This window comes from Chiloscyllium punctatum, chromosome 1 (assembly GCF_047496795.1).
Source record: "Chiloscyllium punctatum isolate Juve2018m chromosome 1, sChiPun1.3, whole genome shotgun sequence".
Taxonomy (NCBI): Eukaryota; Metazoa; Chordata; class Chondrichthyes; order Orectolobiformes; family Hemiscylliidae; genus Chiloscyllium; species Chiloscyllium punctatum.
The window spans coordinates 112,740,956-112,761,980 of NC_092739.1; the positions used below are offsets into that span (position 1 = coordinate 112,740,956).

Consider the following 21,025-nt stretch of genomic DNA (forward strand, 5'->3'; position numbering starts at 1 on the left):
TTACTTTTGCTTTGACCTTTATCATCTAATCTCTCCTGTCCTTCTCTAACACCTCTGACTGTAACTGTCTCTCCACAAGGTGTTAGCACTTTCAGAATGGGAGAGAAAGGAAAGTTGTAAATTGACCAGAAATCATCTGTTGCTGTAGGAAAATTCTGTTTATTTAGTTTTGCAATTAGTTTCCTGGTATTTGGATACATCTGTATCCTCTTTTCCAGTTTCCCTCTATCAGAGCAAATGGAGTCAAGACAATCTCAGTCATACAGCACGGAAACAGACCTTTCAGTCCAATCAATCCATGATGAACCAAGTCTAAACTAAACTAGTCCCAACTCCCTGCTCCAGGCCCATATCCCTCCAAACCTTTCCTATTCATGTACTTATCCAAATATCTTTTAAATGCTGTACCTGCATCCATCACCACGTCTGGTAGCTCATTCCACACATGAACCATGGTGGGCAACTTTTTTTTTTTTACACAATGTCATTAAATGTCTCCCCTCTCACCTGAAAAGATGCCCCTAGTCTTGAAATCCCCCATCCCCATCTATAGCTCTCATGTTGCTCAAGAGGATCATGAGAACACTCCTTCCAAATTGCAATATTCACTTCAAGAAATAAATCTCTAGTTGATTACATTCTAAGAAAATGCAGTGGAAATAGTCAACACTTTGGTGTTAAATGTCACTAATGTGAAATTTCAGGGTTTCAACACATTGCACAAAGTATAGCCACATAATCAGATAAGTGATTGTGAAGGAAGACAGTCAACATTGACATGATCAGCTAAACAGATACTGACAAATCAGGTTTTTATTTCTTGCTAATCTTATTCAGTTTTTATAAAAATCCCATTCAACCAGGATTAGTATGAATCTTCACAAATTACCACAAATGGTTCCCAATCTGCAATCAATAGATTCATAGTTGTCTGAAAGGGAACAGGAATGGGATAACTGTGGTCTGCATAGTCAGGATTCATTGTGGTTCTTTGCTTCTCAGGTCACAGTGACTGCTCCACTTTAGACCAAATTAGTTTCCATGACAATTTTAAATTTTTTACCAAATACCATGGCTGAGATGTGTCCCTGCAAACTCCCTACCGACATAGACCGATAAAGTGTTCTTTTAAATGAAAGAATGTACAGCAACACCACAAATTGGTTAGCACACAAACCTGCATGAAAATTATTTTCAATTCTACATTTCAAATGAAAAGACAATAACTGAAGTACACAAACAAAGTTCGCAGTGCCCAGTAGTACATCAACATATCTGTGCTACAAGAGGAATTTCAGTTTGTCAGCAGTATCCGTGGGTTAAACTTTTTTTTTGTCAAGGAAGGGAAAGCAAGCCAACAAGTGATTGTTATTATCTTACCTGAAGAATCTGCCGTTCTAACTGGGAATTTCCTTTGCAGAGCTCCATGATCTGTCGCAGTAAGAGCTTGGTGCTTTCAGTTTTGCCAGCGCCACTTTCCCCACTGTTGGAGCAAAGAAAACAACAAAAACAGACATCTAACCTCCAGCATCTGCTCACCTTAAATACATATACCAACAGATTAAAGAACAGCTTCTTCCCTGCTGTTATTAGATGCCTGAATGGACCTCTCAAATTTAGTGTTGACCTCACTGTGTCTTCTCTGCAGCCGTAACATTGTATTCCTCATAGTATTTTATTATCCTTATGCACATAACAAAACTTTTCATCGTATCTAGCTACATGTGGCAATAATAAAACAAATCAAAAACCTAGTCAATATTAGGATTCCAGGTAAGAGGCTAATTGATATTCAGAAATATACTGCTTTACCAGTTGGGCAGATTAACTGCAAAAAACTTCCCAGGTAGAACGCAAAATTCTATCATGAACAATACGGAATCATGGAAACTGTTGCACTGTTTCTACGTCTTGCTATTACTTGATAAATTTTTGTTGTACATGTACAAATCCCAGTAGGTTTGTACAGAATAGAGTGTGCGTGTCAACACAGGTTATCAGACTACCCAATTTTTCAACTTAAAAATAAATTTAAGGAAGACTGTTTTTCAAAAGGGGAGGCATGGAGAATTGTCACTATTAATGTACCCCAAATCTACTTTTTTGGAAATAATTCCATTAGTAATCACAATAAGAAAGCAGAGTTGCTATGCTTGGCAAGGCACAAGTCTTCAAACATCTAACCCATCTGTTATAAAAGCTAAAGCATCAACCCACTTAAGGCCTAACACTGTAAAATGTCATCCAGGAAAGATAATCATTACCATTGGTTGTGCTATGATACTTACTTTCTGGCATATGCAACCCACTCGTCAACAATGGAAAAGTTCCATGATGTCTGGCCAAACAAAGGTCAAACCAATATTTTAACATTACTCTATCCCTTTTACTCAAAAGTCACGAGATCATATAAAAAGGAAGGTTGGAAAACAACCTTCTCACCAGAAAAAAAAGGAAATTATTGTAAACGTCCAGGCCTATCTGCCTCTTTTCAAAAAGTTTTTTAAAAAGTGTACAATAGTATCTGGTGCAGGACATAAGCACTAGGTCAAATGCACCCAAGCAAATGATATTTTAATACAACTCCACTGATGTATTCTTACCTGATAACGATACATTGGTTCTTGGGGCCAGTGGCTAAGCGTCCTAACATTGATTGATATGCACGATCAGCCACTGCAAAAATGTGAGGTGGTAGGTTGCTTTTTGAACAGCTTTTGTATTTTTCAGCTTCCTGACAAACAGAAACACAGAAGACATTAAAAACAGTAGTACTTTCTTGAATCCAACAATAGTATCATGCAACTGGTTGCCATTTAGGGAATTGACAGTTTTCTTACATTTACTGGATGGGTATATGGTTAGGAAAAGTTTAGTGGGGTAACTGCTAAATGCTGACAAATGGGACCAGACTAATTTAGGATATCTGGTCAGCATGGATGAGTTGGACTAAAGGATTCCTTGCTGTACATCTGTGCTGAACCTCCCCTGAACAGACTTTGCCCATCTCACCTTTCTGGTTCCCATTCACATTTACCCTAACTATAAATCAGTTTTGTTTCAAAATTCAAACTACCATGGGCCTTTTTTTGTCGTCCCACACTACTTAGATTTAACGTAACTTCTCAACGACAGGGCATCTTATATTTTCAGTCATCCTATTACTCTACACCCGATGTCATACCGCACTCTTACCGAATTAATCAAAATTCACATCATTCACAATTCATCCAATCCTTTTATTATGGACTCACTGACATCACCTGGTGCAAATTTAAGCTAAAGATGAGAAAGGAGGTGGATTTTTGTGTTAAAATCTTGCATATCAAGTTTCTGTACCACTAACAACACTGACCACAGGGGTCTTAGTTTTAAAAATTTCTTAAATACCTCACTTGACCTTTGTTGATAGATTTACTTGAAACAAGTATACAATGCTTGCATACTTTTAAACTTTGCTGGATTACTAAATTGCTCCCAGTTCCTCTTCTCCATCCACTTCTCCCACAATGGTTTTTTAATGTTAACTTCCTCTGTTCTTTACAGAACATATCAAAACCAAATTCTTCCTACAGACCACAATAAAGTCAAACATTTTCAAGAATCAAATCTGGCCCTTTAAAGATCATGCCGTATCAACCATTTTTGCAAATTCAGGCCATTATGTAACACTATCAGCTCGGTTCCTTTAAACCCTGAATTTTTAAAATGGTGATAATCAAGTCTGGTATTGGGAATTTCAGGAGGTACGAGTTTCTGGCCATCTTAGAAAATTTCTATTTAAATTTTGACTTTTGGGACACACTATTGTTAAGAAGGATTCAGACGTTTTGTATTTGCAATGAAAATAATTTAAAAAGTGGGGCTCGGCTGAGAGCTTTAGTAACCTACACATCGATTTGACCACAAAATTAGTTATTATATCATATAGCTTTATATGATTGACAGAATTAAAATTCTACTTATCTAATTATCAAAAATTAGTACCTACCGACTTTTCGTACAAGGGTAAGTACTTGAGCGGATTGATGGCTATGAGAATATCTCCAACATAAGTCTGTAAAGTAAAAGTGAAGCAAAGGGTTAGACCCAGCTGCAGGACACACACACACAGACACACAGTTTTTTGTTTAGGAGAGGGAAAAGAAAGGAAACAGAGATCCAAACCAAGCTTTGGGTGAGGGAAAAGGGAGAGAAGCTTGATTGTGGCTATTTGTTGTTTCTTATTCTTGGGATGTAGCTTCATCAGATACAGTCAGCATTTAAATCGCCGCACCCCCGGGTACTGTGATCTACCTTTGTGGATGGCTACAATCCACTTGAAGGAATTTCTATAGTGAGGTCAGGGAGTTCCAGGATTTTGACCTAATAACAATAAAAAAAAACACAAGACAACAGATGTGTGACTTGGAGAAGAACTTGGTTGGATGGTCTTCCAAGTGGCAGATATTACATGTTTGGGAGGATTGCTGTAGACATACATGAAGACATGGTATGTCAGCAGTGGGAAAAAAAAGTGACACTTTAGGTGGCAGACAGCCCACCGATTGAGAGATCGGATTCATCCTGACCAGCACAGAGATTCTATTAGAGACCTTCCAGCTGCACGCATCCAGGTGAAGTAAAAAGGATTGGTGTGGATGTGTTGAGCTGAAGGGCCTGTTTCCACATTGTAGGGATTCTATGATTCTAAGTTTAGGTTCTGAAGAGTAGTGACTGGTGCTTGTAACTGACTCTTTCACATGGACTTGGTGCAGAGTCTTGAAATAAGAGCTTGAAAAGTATCTACAGACACTCTTACAGTGTACCCACAATCCAAAGCCCACAGATTCAGCTTGTTCTTTTCTTTAAGAGGAGAGGAATCCTGAGTTAATGACTGAAGACAATTAAATTTACAAGAGTTCTAGTGACGGGGTGGGGGGTGTCTGGGGACAAGTTCAACCTGTATCACAATATGCCCAAATAGGTTGAATTAAAACAAGTACAATTCAGTAACCAATTCATATACAATTAGTTCAGATTCTGGTGAATCAGGATGGTGAAGCTACAAAACGTTAAGACTACCAGCACTCTGGTCTGCTGTGCAGAAGGTTCTGCAGTTAGATATCAGATATAGAATACTAAAGAAATTACAAATGTTGACATAAAATATTTCAGTGCAATGGTGTTAAAAAGTAAGCTTGCATAACCCAAAGTAAATTTCAATGAACATCCATTCATCCCAGCGTAATTCTGGTTCACTCACTTTCAACCCCTGTATCTGGAACATAAATAACAAACATACATCTTGGCATAAGTACTAAGCTGCCAAGTAGAACCGAGGAAATTTAAGATTCACCAACCTAAAGGAGGCAGCATGATAATCTCCAAAATCACTAATTATGGAAATAAAGGTCATTAACTTGCAAAATGCTGAGCAACACATCGCACAACAAGTGTTGCGATCTGACAGGGGGACAGTACCAAGTCACCAGAACGAACCCAGCGCTGAAAAAAAAGGATTAAATTAATAGAGGAGGCTGCAAAGACTAACATCTTTTCCCAAACCCTATCCCATGACAAGTTCCATTTCTCCATCTCCACAAGATTTTATTCCATCAACAGAGTTCACACTTTTGCTTCCACACCATAATCAATGCTAGTAAGCAGCTTCTGTTCTTCAGATTCTTACATCCTTTGAATCTCAAACTGTTCACTCTTAGCAGCAAATCCAAGCAATGTTTTAGACACTTTTCCTAAACTCCTCAATCTTGTTATTGTATTCCCATTTCAAAAGCTTCCACAAAATTGAAACAATTCCACTGAGGCAGGTATCCAGTCACCAGGTCACCCCTTATTTCCATGTGGAGATCGGAGACACTGATCCAGCTTCCTCAGAGCCAGCTCTCAGTGAGCAGAACCCCGGACATGCATATTTAGATCTGTCAGCCAGGGTTCCCTGATTGGCAAACCATTCTTTGGATGGATATCTGGTTGACCTCATTACAATCACTACATCCCTTCCCTCTCCTCGCCTCCACACCCCCCAAAGTCAGAGGACAGAGGGATTTTTTTTGTTGCTCCTCCTGGACCTTTTAGCACTGGATCAGGTTCCTCCAATACTGCCTCGGATACAGGTGGCATGCAATGTTTGTCTCTTACACCCGGTGCATTGCAGAAGAAATTCATTCTCTTCATCGGGGAGCAAAGGGTAGGAGGTTGCAACATCCACCGTGTCAATCTCAGATTTCAAGGAACCTTCAAAGCTTGATGGAGAGGGAGAACCTACAGGTTCTGGAACACAAATCAGAAAGGCTGGCGAGGAGCTGAACACATGTTGCTCCTGTGTTGTTTGCAAATTTACAGCTTCCATATGGTCCACATGCTTATTCAAGAATTTTGCACCTACCCAGACTTTGTATGTCACTGGACCTGACCTTCAATTGCCACTTACCCATGTAGGGCATTCGTGGGGTTTCTACACCAAACTTTATCCTCTGAAGTAAACGTCTTCTTTTGCTTAGCAGAGTCTTGTATCCGGCTTTGGCGTTCCTGATGCCATTTGAAGCTCCCCCCCCCCCCCCCCCACAGCTCCAAAAGGTCTCGGAAGATCAGATTTAACCTAATGCGGAGTCTTCTCCCCATTAGCAACTCTGCTGGAGAAATCCCTGTAGTGTATGAGGGCGTGGTTTGATTTTCAAATAGGAACCGGGACAGTTTGGTATCGAGTGAAGCTGTAGGTGGTTTCTTTAAGCCTGCCTTCAAAAGTTTGGACTGCTCTTTCTGCTAGACCATTGGATGATGGATGATATGGAGCTGTCCTGAAATGCTGAATGCCATCCGACTTTAGGAAATACTCAAATTCCCTGCCAGGAAACAATGACCCGTTATCCAGGACCAACACTTCTCAGAGCCCATGTAATCTAAAAAAATAAAAAGGACAGCTTTTCTATTGTCATTTCTGTGTTTGACAATGAACTGTATATATATCCAACCATTTTGAATGGGCATTCACAATGAGTAACAACATTGAGCCTATGAAAGGACGTGCACAGTCAACATGTAACCAACATGGTTTACCCAGCCACTCCCATGAATATCGGGGGGGGGGGGGGGGCATGTATTGCTAGCAGCAATTTTTGTCTTGGTGGCATTCTGGGTATAGCCCTACCAATGCAGCTATGTCGGCATCCAATCCTGGCCACCAGACATTACCTCTCACCAACATCTTCACTTTGGAAACTTCAGGATGACCCTGGGGTTCAGCTAGTATCTGGTATTTTAACCAGACATTTTATTTTGATTGGTTCGGATTTGGATGTTGATAAGCAAATTAACTGCTCCAAACCAGCGGTGTGACCAAAGAGATAGATAACACTTTCCAGTGTGCGCGCTCTCCGGGATACCATCCTATGTGTTCTCTTAGGGCTAGTGGAACTCTTTTGCTGTCTGGCTTCCGCATACTGGCAGCAGTTATGTCAGCTTGCTGGCCCAGATCCTGAAGAAAATTTAAACTGTTTGGCCAAGGCTTGGTGGTGTTTTGAGGTTTTGCTTGACTTGCCACAGTGTCCCTTTGTTCAGGATGGGTCCCAAGTGAGACTATGCAATTGCTTTCACTCAAGTGGTGCTTCTCAAGCTCAGTCAGCCTGTCTAGGGTGTCTACTTCACACGGTATACCCTGTAACATATAATCTCCACACCGCAGTTTCCAATGATAAAGCCAGTTGTTGTGCCTGTTTGAAGTCCACTTGGGCTTCAGCTAGCAAATGCTTTTGCATAGTTACATTATTAATCCCACATACCAAACAGTCCCTCAGCATCTCACTAAGGATTAAGCCAAAGTCACATGCCCCTGCCAATCATCTTAACCCAGTCAAAAATGCCAATATGGATTCCCCTGGTGTTCAAATTGTCAAATAAAACAGACAGCATCTCAGAATTAGAAGATGTTTGGGTCATAACATTCCTTAACTAAATCCATCAACTTTTTAGTACCTGATGCCTCAGGGAAAGTTAGCCTCCTAATAACCAAAAAAGCTGTGGGTCCACAAGCTGTCAGGAGAATTACTCATTGCTTTTCATCTGTTCCAATGTTATTTGCCCATTAAAAAAACACATTGATTCCACATACTGATCAAACGAGTCAAGCTTCTCAAATAACAGCATGATGTCAAAAATGCTTAACCCAAATCCAAGGTGACTACTGAGAGTGAATTTCTTCAGGACACCTTTATTCTCATTGCCACTGAAATAACTCCACGGAGGCTGGTTTCCCTCTTTATTTACATGTGGGAGAGTCCAGACAGACACTGATCCAGCACCCTCAGTCAGTTCTCAGTGACCAGGATGTATTGTGCTCCTGTTCTTACCTGTCAGTCCCAGGGCTCCTTGGTGGGGACTGTTAACCTGGTCAAATCAGGGAACTCATAGAATGAGGTCCATCTGGCTGACCTTGTAACAATCTTTATACACTCTATCCCCAGGCACATTTCTACTTCTGTTCTCAGCACCACTTTTTAAAGAAAGAATCATTTGCGATAGTGTTAAATAGAGTCATTTGGTATGGATGTAAGAAACAGAATTGACTGCTGGAATACCTTTCGTAATTCTGGAAAATCTACAAGTGTGGATTAATAAGTCTATATTGTAAACAAGGAGCAGTAAAAATAAACAGCTCCTGGCAGCCAGGATCTGTTTATCACTAAACACCAATGCAGAATCTTGCCCCACAATGAACAATTGAATACATTTACAAAAGGAGGAGATCAATTCTTCAACCTGCTCAAGTCACACGTTGCATGGAACAAAGCAGGTTTCATTGCACTTTGACCTTCCTTTTCAGAAAAGATTACATTGTCGCCAATTAATTATTTGTGACCAAAGTGTTACACAACATTGTCTTTCCACATCTACCTTTAGAGTTCTTTTATAACCTAAAATTTAGGTGTGCAATTTGTGTGCCATCCAAATTTAAAGGGAAACTGGCATCATATCATACCCAGTGGATTCTGAAAGTCTTTTATTCTGCAAAATACAACTAATTTGCACTAGTTTGTAAACAGTAAGAAATATGACAACAAGCTTTGAGGTGGTTTGTAGAGCTGGAGGTTCTGTTTGAAATCAAAATTGCACTTAATGAAATAGTTGGTAATCACTGAACAGCAATTATCATCACAGCACAGTACAGTCCAGTCATCTAAACCTCAAACTAGGCAAAACACAAAACAGTAACTGAGCATAACTCGTTTGTATGAATATACAAACAAGGAGCAAGAGTAGCACTCTCAGCTTGTCAAGCCAGCTCCACCACTGAAAATCATAGTTGATCGGATTTAAACATCAACTCTGTAATCCTGCATTTCCAGATAGATTCTGGATTAGCAAGGGGAAATGAAAAGATTAAATATTTTTAAGGCAGAGGTAGATAAAGATTCTACATCCACTGCCTTTTGAGGAAGAGAATTCCAAAGACTCCCAACCCTCATTTCCTCGTTATTTTAAATGGATGACCTCTAGCTCTAAATTGTCCAACAAGAGGAAACATTCTTTCAACACCCACCCAGTCACATCCCCTTTAGGATCCTGCGTATTTCAATTAAGTCATCCGAGATTCTAAATTCCAGAGAGTGTACAGGCCTAGCCCATCTAACATAACAACTAGGAGCAGAAGTAAGCCGTTTGGCCCATTGAGCCTGTTCTGCCATTTAGTAAGATCATGGCTGATCTTTTTGTGGACTCAGCTCCACTTAACCACGCTCTCACCATATCCCTTAATTCCTTCATTGCTCAAAAGAAAAATCTACCTTAGTTTTAAAAACATTAACTGAAGTAGCAGCAACTACTTCCCTAGCAAGGAATTCCATAGATTCACAACCCTCTGGATGAAGAAGTTCCTTCTCAATTCAGTCCTAAATCTGCTCCCTCTAATCTTGAGGCTATGCCCTCTTGTTCTAGATTCACTTACCAGTGGAAACATCCTCTATACTTCTACATTATCTATTCCCTTCACAGACCCCCCCCCCCCCCAGCAACATTTCCCTGTAGGCAATTCACTTATTGTAGGGGAGGTATTAGTCTAGTAAATTCAAAAATGAACCTACACAAATATGAATGTAAAGCATCTTTCAGCTACATAAAGTGCATGGATCTCTCCAAATGCAGCAATAGCAAATTCAGCTTTAGCTATAACATTGCCATAACAATCTAAAAGGACACGTGAGGTGTTTAAGTTGAAGAGCTGATCCAAATCACAGCAGGTTGATTCTTAAAGGCAATACATTGCCCATCATTGCAATAACAGCAGCTTCATTATTAAATTCCTTCATGTGAGGTGAAGATAATTGGCAAAGGCATCACTTTGCAGATCCCCAATTGCCCTTGAGGGTATCTATAATAGCCCCTGTATCAATTAAAACATCCCAAGATGTTTGAAAAGGAGGTCATGAGGCAACATTTGACGTAAAGCTCAAAAAGGATAAATGAAGAAGAATAAAAAAAAAGTAGTGGAACAGTTAAGTCAGACATGCTCAAAATACCAGAATACATGGAGCACAGAAATCTCAGGTGGTTGAGGAAATTGCAGAGGGAGTGAATCTGAAAATTATAACATTTGTACCTGGCTTAATGGAGGCTAATAAGTTAGAGAGCACAGGAAGGATAGATGAACAGAACATGTAAATTTGGTGACTATGACAGTAAAATTTTGAATGATCTCAATTTTAGAGGGTGAAATATTGGAGGTGAGCCAGTAATGAATTAGAACAGTCAAATCTGGATGTAACAATTGCATAGATAATAGTTTTACCAGATGAGCTAGAGAACTTAAAAAAGGGGACAAATCTGCCTAAAAAAAATATAAAAACAGTTAGTAAGGGATATTCTATAGATTTAAAAAGTAAGAGAAACTAAAGTAAGTGTTGGTCCTCCAGAGAGCAAGTCTGGGGGGAAAAAAAATGGATTGAACAGGTATTGTGTAGAAGACACAAATAACATCCTAGAAATATGTATAAATCAAGAGGTGAAAAAGAATGGAACTTATAACAACTACAATCACCAAAAATGGTACTAAGAAAATTGACAATAAAAGCTGTTAAGTCACTAGGTCCTGCTGGACTTCAGCCTGAAAAGTAGTAATTGCTCAGATTGCAAGTGCAATGGTTTTAAGTTGCCAAAATTGTTTAGATTTTGAAAAAGTCCCATGATTAGAAAATAGCAAATGTCACTCCTTTAGTCAGGAAAATGTTGGAATACATCTTTGAAGAGGGCACAGCAGGATCCTTGGGAAACCTTAATACAACCAGACAGTCAACATGGCTTCACAATAGGGAAATCATGCTCGACTAACTAATAAATTCCTTCAGGAAGTACCAGGCAATTTGGATAAAGGGAACCTGTAGATGGGGCATACTTGGTTCTCTGGAACACATTTGACAATATCTACTAAGCTGAATAATAACTCAAAATGTAGAGAGTAATATATTCGCATTGATAGAGGATTGGTTAGCTAAGACTAAAAACAATTACAGGAGAAAATGAGCCATTTTCTGGCTGACAGGATGTATTAAGTGGAGAGGCACAGAAAACAATGCTAGGGCGTCACACATTATAACCAATTTCAATGTCATGGATGAGGAACCGAATATATGATTGGGAAGTTTGCCGATGACACAAAAATGGGCAGGTAAATAAGTTGTGAAGGCCATGCAAAACGATACAGACAAGGTAAGTGCCTGAGCAAAGATTTGACAGATGGAGCATAGCATGTAAAAATATGGACTTGTTCACTTCAGAAGAAGAGAAAAGCAGTATATTGTTGGAGAAGGATTGCAGAACTCTGTGATACAGAAGGATCTGGGTGTCCTAATACAAGACTCACACAGAGAGAGGATGCAAGTAGAGTGAGTGAATCAGAAGGAAAGTAGTGTTTATTGCAAAGAGAAACAAAATATTAAAAAATTGGGAGGCTTTCCTACAGTTAAACAGGATGCTGGAGAGATCCCATGGAGTGCTACATACAGATTTGGGTGTCTTATTTTGAAAAAAAAGAATATTTGAAAGTGTGCAAAGAAGATTCATTCAACTAATTCTTGCAATGAAGGAATCATCCTACGACAACATGTTAGACAGGTTAAGTCCATATCCATTAGAGTTTAGAAGAGGGAGGGGTGATCTTAGAGTCAGAGATATACAGCATGGAAACAGACCCTTCGGTCCAACCCGCCCATGCCGACCAGATATCCCAACCCAATCTAGTCTCACATGCCAGCATCCGGCCCATATCCCTCCAAACCCTTCCTATTCATATACCCATCTGAATGCCTCTTAAATGTTGCAATTGGAACCAGCCTCCACCACATCCTCTGGCAGCTCATTCCATACATGTACCACCCTCTGCGTGAAAAAGTTGCCCCTTAGGTCTCTTTTATATCTTTCTCCTCTCACCCTAAACCTATGCCCTCTAGTTCTGGACTCCCAGACCCCAGGAAAAAGACTTTGCCTATTTACCCTATCCATGCCCCTCACAATTTTGTAAACCTCCATAAGGTCACCCCTCAGCCTCCGACGGCTCCAGCGAAAACAGCCCCAGCCTGTTCAGCCTCTCCCTGTAGCTCAGATCCTCCAACCCTGGCAATATCCTTGTAAATCTTTTCTGAACCCTTTCAAGTTTCACAACATCTTTCCAATGGGAAGGAGACCAGAATTGCATGCAATATTCCAACAGTGGCCTAACCAATGTCCTGTACAGCCGCAACATGACCTCCCACCTCCTGTACTCAACACTCTGACCAATAAAGGAAAGCATACCAAACACCTTCTTCACTATCCTATCTACCTGCAACTCCACTTTCAAGGAGCTATGAACCTGCACTCCAAGGTCAGCAACACTCCCAGAACTTTACCATTAAGTGTATAAGTCATGCTAAAGATTTGCTTTCCCAAAACGCAGCACCTTGCATTTATCTGAATTAAACTCCATCTGCCACTTCTCAGCCATTGGCCCATCTAGTCCAGGTCCTGTTGTAATCTGAGGTAACCCTCTTCGCTGTCCACTACACCTCCAATTTTGGTGTCATCTGCAAACTTACTAACTGTAACTCTTACGCTCGCATCCAAATCATTTATGTAAATGACAAAAAGTAGAGGCCTCCAGTCTGAAAAGCAACCCTCCACCACCACCCTCTATCTTCTACCTTTGAGCGAGTTCTGTATCCAAGTGGCTAGTTCTCCCTGTATTCCATGAGATCTAACCTTGCTAATCAGTATCCCACGGGAACCTTGTTGAACACCTTACTGAAGTCCATATCGATCACATCTACTGCTCTGCCCTCAATCTTCTTTGTTACTTCTTCAAAAAAACTCAATCAAGTTTGTGAGACATTATTTCCCCACGCACAAAGCCATGTTGACTATCCCGAATCAGTCCTTGCCTTTCCAAATACATGCACATCCTGTCCCTCAGGATTCCCTCCAACAACTTGCCCACCGCAGAGGTCAGGCTCACCGGTCTATAGTTCCCTGGCTTGTCTTTACAGCCCTTCTTAAACAGTGGCACTTTTGCTAACGTCCAGTCTCTCGGCACCTCACCTGTGACTATCGAAGATACAAATATCTCAGCAAGAGGCCCAGCAATCACTTCTCTAGCTTCGCACAGAGTTCTCAGGTACACCTGATCAGGTCTTGGGGATTTATCCACCTTTAACCGTTCCAAGACATCCAGCACTTCCTCCTTCGTAATCTGGACATTTTGCAAGATGTCACCAACTATTTCCCTACAGTCTGTATCTTCCATATCCTTTTCCACTGTAAATACTGATGTAAAATATTCATTTAGTATCTCCCCTATTTTCTGCACCCCCTCACAAAGGCTGCCGTGCTGATCTTTGAGGGGCCGTATTCTCTCCCTAGTTACCCTTTTGTCCTTAATATATTTGTAAAACCCCTTTGGATTCTCCTCAATTCTATTTGCCAAAGCTACCTCATGTCCCCGTTTTGCCCTCCTGATTTCCCTCTTAAGTATACTCCTACTTTCTTTTTGCTCTTCTAAGGATTCACTCGATCTATCCTGTCTGTACCTGACATATGCTTCCTTCTTTTTCTTAACCAAACCCTCAATTTCTTTAATCATCCAGCATTCCCTATACCTACCAACCTTCCCTTTCACCCTGACAGGAATATATTTTCTCTGGATTCTGGTTATCTCATTTCTGAAGGCTTCCCATTTTCCAGTTGTCCCTTTACCCGCGAACATCTGCCTCCAATCAGCTTTTGAAAGTTCTTGCCTAATACTGCCAAAAATTGGCCTATCTCCAATTTAGAATTTCAACTTTTAGATCTGGTCTATCCTTTTCCATCACTATTTTAAAACGACCTTATTAAGACATACAAGGCCCTGAGGGGACTTGACCGGTTGGATAAAAGAAAGGAAGTTTCCATTTTTCTTTTAGTCACTTGTGGGACATGGGTGTGGCTGCCTGGGCCAGTACTTATTGCCGGTCCCTAGTTGTCCCTGATAAGGTGGTGGTGAGCTGCTTTGTTGAACCGCCGCAGACAATGCGCTGAAGGCAGACCCACAAAGCCCTTAGGGAGGGAAATCCTGAATTTTGACCCAATAACACTATAAGTAATAGTTAAAAATCACAACACCAAATTATAATCCAACAGGTTTATTTGGAAGCACTAGCTTTGTCCACCCCAGTCGAACACCAGCACCTCCAAGTCATAAAGGAATGGTGATACAAGTCAGGATGGCAAGTGGCTTGAAGGGGAACTTGCAGGTGGTGTTCCCATGTATCTGCTCCCCTTGTCCTCCTAGATTTGAATTAGAATAGCCTTTATTGTCACGTGCACTCGAATGAGTACAGTGAAAGGTTTCTAATGTCTCCTCTCGGCACCATCTGAGGTACAGGGTACCTTATTACAGATACTTTATGTGTTTCACAGAATTGAAATAACAAAATAAAAAGAGACTAGCATAGGAATAGAGTTTAAAAAGTGCAGCATGAGAATAAAAAGTATCTTTAAAGTAGTCAGGTTGTAGTCCTTTCTCACTGAATCTCAGAACAAGGCCTTGCTACCTTATAATGCTGGCCCAGGTTTGCTCTGCTTCCTGCTCCAGCTGCAACCCGCTTCCAGCACTGTCCACTACACCACCAATTGTGTCATCCACAAACTTACTAACCTGTGGTACGGTGGCACAGTGGTTAGCACTGCTGCCTCACAGCGCCAGAGACCCGGGTTCAATTCCCGCCTCAGGCGACTGACTGTGTGGAGTTTGCACGTTCTCCCCGTGTCTGCGTGGGTTTCCTCCGGGTGTTCCGGTTTCCTCCCACAGTCCAAAGATGTGCAGGTCAGGTGAATTGGCCATGCTAAATTGCCCGTAGTGTTAGGTAAGGGGTAGATGTAGGGGTAGGGGTATGGGTGGGTTACGCTTCGGCGGGGCGGTGTGGACTTGTTGGGCCGAAGGGCCTGTTTCCACACTAAGTAATCTAAAAAAAAGAACTAAATTTTCATTTTTGTAAATGAGAAAAAACAGGGACCTAGCACCAATCCCTGTGACAAAGTGCTGGTCAAAGGTCTCCAGTCTGAAAAACACCTTTCTACCACCGCCCTCTGTCTACCATCAAGCCAATTTTGTATCCAATTGGTTAGCTCTCCCTGGATCCCATAAGGTTTAACTATACTCAATAACAAGGTACCACATAGTAGGTTAAAGGCCTTACTAAAGTCCACATAGACAATGCATACCGCACTGCCCTCATCCACTTTCTTACTCACCCTTTCAAACAACTCATTTTCGTGACTAACAATTTCCCACACACAAAGCCATGCTGACTATCCCAAATGCATGGTTTCCTCTCCAAATGCCTGCAAACCCTGTCTCTCAGGATCCCCTCTAACAACTTACCCACCACAGACATTGGGCTCACAGGTCTTTAGTTCCCAGGCATTTTCTCACAGCCTTTCTTAAATAATGGCATGTTATTGCAGTGTTCAAAGCTCAAACTCCAGTTCATCAACTCTGAGCCAGAGTTCCTCTAGCAACAAACATTTACTACAGATGTGGTTGTTACGAATCACAACAGAATCCACCAGCTCGCACATCATGCAATGACAACAGATCGCCTGGTGCTGCATCTCTATTTTAACCACAATTTTAATTTTAGCTTTTATATATTTAGTACTGGTGTTTTAGTTTGTAGCCTATAAATATTTCCCCTATTCACCTGCAACATGAAAGTAACCCATAACTGATCATCACATTAGTAGCTACCACTAATGAACTTACATTTCATGTCACTCTTATGTTGGGCTCTGATCCTGGGTTTCAATTTATCCTTTTCAAAAAGCAACAAACTACGAGCCAAGAAGAAAAACAACTTTTCCCATCTGCAACAAATTCCCACACTGTCTCTAAATTCCCCAAACTATGTACTCACTTAAGCTTTGTCTCACTGTGGATAGGATCGCTGCTTCCTGACCGTGCCAATGGTGTGAATGTTACTTGCTGAGGTGTGCCCAAGCCTGGATATTTCAAGTCTTATTGTATTGGAATACAGACTGCTTCAGTATCTGAGTTGCTATGAATGGTGTTGTACATTGCACAATTAATGAACACCCCCACTTCTGACCTTATGATGGAGGGACATTTTACAAAGGAACGTATCAAAAGTCTTCTGAAAATCCAAATACATCACAGCCATTGGCTTGCCTTTATCTATTCTACTAGTTACATCCTCAAAAATTCCAGTTCATTTAAGACAGTCAAAGGGAATCAGAGGAAAGCTCTCCTCCCACTTGGAGTCATGGCTGGTATATAGGAAGATTGCTGTAGCTGGAGGTCAGTCATCTCAGCTCCAGGACATCTGTGCAGGAGTTTCTCAGGGTAGAAGTTCTCTCATCATCTTGTTCAGAGATGCTATGACAAACTTCTGGAGCAGACAGACCATGAAGCTGGACTTGCTGGATCAAAGGTAAGGTTATTGTACTACAAGAACCCTGACAAAGTTCCTCAGGGTAATGTCCTGGGGCCAACTATCTTGTGTTGCTTCATCAATGATCTTACTCCATCAGGAGGAGAGAAAGCAGAAGTTTGCTGATGATTGCACAGTGTTCAGCAGCGTTTCAAGAAGACATCCTCTTCTCAAGGACAATACAGGATGTGAAAGAAATGCTGGACCAACCACATCCTATGAATGAATAATAAAGTCTTTATCTGCTAAGGATGATTTTATAGTTACATTTGCTAACTATAAACAGCTTTGAAAGTTGTAACAGTTACACTTTGATTCTTAGAACAAGACTTACTGCCTAGCAAACTGAAAGATTTGGCAAGTTACTGCCCCACCGTGGCCCCTTGGAGCTTACCTGGCAGTCAATATATGTGAAAAATCCATCAGTGCATGTAAACAGGAATAATACCAGAGAGCACCATCTGGTCCTCATAACTTCTCAATCATGCATTCACATCAATCTTCACTTGAAAAGGAATCAAAAGGAGGAAGCCTACCTAATACTTTAGTGACTCCACCCAGAAAAATGCTGTTGTTGCTCTATCCAAGAACAAACCAGTACAGATAATTAATCTTACTTGCAGTGGGAGGGGTAGATTTCATTTGTCATGGTCGACGTAGGCACCAACTGGGCAGGCGAGGAAATAGCTTCTCATATTGGCTACGCAGAACCTGTCACCAAATTAGGGGTCAGAACCAGAGCCACATGAAACTAGCATAGAGTATTCAAAGGTTAATAGCTGATTGCACAGTTGAAAGACTAGTATGGGAGAAGTGGGTTCCGGTTCATGAGGCTCTGACACAAATAGTGGGGAAAGTGGGGACCCTTAGGATGGCCTACATTTGACCTACACTGGGACTGGGGTTCTTGCAAACCATGTAACAAGAGAAGCAGGGTGAGCTTTAAACTAAACAGTGGGGACCAGGAGGCTGTGATGAATCTGAGTGGAGCAAAGGGATCAGAGGAAGGCATTAATGTGGGAAATGATAAACAGGCAATGCCAGGAAGGAACTGAGAATACAGGTCTAAGAGAAAATTAGTAGATAGGACAAAAGATTTCCAAAATAATAAATAGGTAAAATAAGACACTGTATTATAATGCATGTAATATTTAAAACAAAACTGTCTGGTCATTCAAAACTAAACATAATCCAATGGCCATTACGAAGACTTGGTTGTAGGATGACTTAGACGGAAACCTGAATATTGAAGAGTATGTGACATTCAGGAAGGATAGGAAGCTGGGAAAAAAGGTAGAGGAGTGGCTCTGTTAATTAAAAGTTTTATTAGCAGAAAAGTGGGGAATGACCAAAATTTAGGAAACCAGGATATAGAAGCGATCTGGGTAAAGATAAAGAATTATAAAGGCAAGAGGCAAGGTGTAGCCCTATAATACATGGTAGGATAGGTGTCAAGGAAGAAATAATGAAAGCTTGTCAAAAAGGCACAGTGATTACCAGAGTATTTAACCTGCATATAGACTTGAAAAATAAGATTGGAAAAGCAATCTAGTTGAGGAACTCAATGGATGTTTTTAGGACAATTTCTTAGACCAATCTTTTGTGGCATGAACCAAACACCAGGGTATCCTCACCTGGTTTTTTAAGAACATAAGACCCAGGCTATTTTGCCCATTGGGTCTGCATTGCCATTCAACCAAGGCTGATCGGTTTCTGGACACCAATCAACATTCAACAATCTGTTCTGAAAACTCTGTTCACATTTTGATTGCTGTGGCAAATGACTAGATTGTAATTAGTACTAAATGTCAATGTTAGAGAGGTCAATATAATTAAAGAACATGCATAGAACTTGTAGTTTCCAAAAAATTTACTCTTCTTTCAGGATAGTTCACTCTTCAAATTTACGAAAAAGGTACACCGAAGACTGCTTCCATTTTCTCAAAGTCCACCCTGTATCTAACCTTCCATTTCCGTCAAGTGTTTGAATTTGCTCAAATATTTGTTCAATTTCCTTCAAAGATCTTTACCAGAGGTCAAAATTACCAATGTTCTTTGTGACATTGACTGTGGTGAACTGTCCCTCTTCACCCTATGTGTTATGCATATATTGTGCACCTGTTCCAGCGCCACCACATCTCCTTCATTATATTAGCCCAACAAGGTTGTTCTCATTTAGATCCAGTTTCCATTACAATCTAACCAGCAGATCAGTCATGGCTTCTCCTGTTAGCTCATAATTACCTCAAGAAAATCAAATTTCCATCATTAGCTTCAACATTTTTTATTTGCACTGTACTCATTTATGGGTCAGTTTTCACAAATGCATTAATGACATCAAATTCTCCATTTTCACCATTAAAGATTGCATCACAACTTATTTTTAAGGTTGTTCAGTTGCAGTTAACTAAGAATGTTGTAATCTTATTTCAGCCAAAAATGATTTTGGCCTCCATCTCTCACTGCCTGCTCTTGTTTACCGAACCTCAGGCTGCTTTATTCTGCAGAATTCTCATTCAGCAAGGTCTGCCTCACACCAATAACACAATACAATCCCACTATCAATCACTGGTCCAGAAGTTCACAAGTGCTTCGGTTGGCTTTCTTCAACATTTAGACACCCTCCACATCTGTTTTGGAGACTGGTATTTGTGTAGCTTTTCCAAAAACACCTTACAACAAGCTCAAAAATGCTAATTTTCAATGTTTGAAATTCAAAGAGTTTTAATGATAAACACTATATGGTGGGTTCACATCCCCCGTTTACCTCAGGAACGTATTTAAATTATGTTATCTCTAATAGCTCTGTTGAAGTACTGCTGTAGCTTCTAACTAGAGTGGGGAAATGCTTTCCTGACACCTTTAAAAACAGATCACTGAAAAACAATAAAAATGTTCCAGTGGTATTTATCAACTGTGTAACTAAAACCAGCCTTATTAAACTAATATCACCTTGCAAATTTCCAACTTTGATTACCGACACCTACAGCTCTTTATGTATTTGGTACAGAAGCATTAAAATAGTGTCAAATACAAGTTCAATTTAACAATGACTTCATTCTACTTTGATAATTTAAATCAAACATCATCAAGATAAACAGCTGTTGTTTCTAACTAAACCAAAAAAAGACAGTTTAATTTATAATACAAGGAAAGACAGCTGATAAAAGCACATTACAAAGAAGCAGGCCATTCAGCCCAACCAATCTGCTCTGGGATTTGTCCTCCAGTTGCTCCCATTCAATCTCCCCATATCAACCTTTGACCTATGTTATTTGCTTTCCTCTCATATTCCTTTTGGGAAAAAAAATCCAAAAGTTATTTGAGTTAATTAATAGCCACATGCTACCCACGTGAACAATGAAATATTCCTTATTTCTTTAGAGGATTTATCAGGACTTATCTTGAATCCAAAACCCTATTTTGAATTCTTCCTAAAGAAAAAAATCCTTGCCACACCTACCCTGTTCAACTCTTCACAATTTTAAAAAAATTCTATGAGGTCTCCCCTAAGTTTACCTTATAAATACAGTACCAGAAATGAAAGATAACAACTAGATAGAACACGTGGCTTTTTCCTTATAAGTCTTTATATTCTCTCAACGCTCTTTTCACAGTATGAAAACTAGATATTTGAACTGTATTGAGTGCAGCCAAGAAGGATCTTACACTAATTTAACATAATTTCATTATTTTGGTACGCTACTAAACAGTCAATCCCAGCACATTAATGGCATTTTAGTGTTTTTGCTGACTGACTATAATGCTTTCCATGATTGAACGCATCTAGGGATATGTAAACCTACCTTCTACTTCATTTGGTTTCTTAAATTTTTTGAAACAAATATCTGTATTTACCCACCAAAATGTATGATCTTGCATTTACCGGTGTAAAAGCTATCGACTAATCTGCAAGTTTGAGAGCATTTTCTTCTATTAAAGTTGCATTTTTCCTGAGTGTTAATTATTTCCCCAAATTTGATACAGTCTGAGACGGAGTTGCCTAACTCCTGGACTAAAAATCATTCATGTAAATGGTCAACAATAGCAGTACTAGCACAGAAATTTGTGGAACA

The 21,025-nt window shown here is 40.2% G+C and overlaps 1 protein-coding gene across 5 annotated transcripts in view; it reads right to left on the reverse strand.

Moving 5' to 3' along the window:
• LOC140478810 (myosin-IIIb) overlaps positions 1 to 21,025 on the reverse strand; it is a 174,884-nt gene that overhangs the window by 146,209 nt on the left and 7,650 nt on the right. For all 5 annotated transcript variants that reach the window (XM_072572231.1, XM_072572253.1, XM_072572223.1 and 2 more), the window contains exons 2-4: positions 3,992 to 4,057; positions 2,604 to 2,734; positions 1,381 to 1,483 (exon numbers count right to left, since the gene is read on the reverse strand). In XM_072572231.1, coding sequence (XP_072428332.1) covers positions 1,381 to 1,483; positions 2,604 to 2,734; positions 3,992 to 4,057 — 300 coding nt within the window. The remainder of the gene's footprint in view (positions 1 to 1,380; positions 1,484 to 2,603; positions 2,735 to 3,991; positions 4,058 to 21,025) is intronic.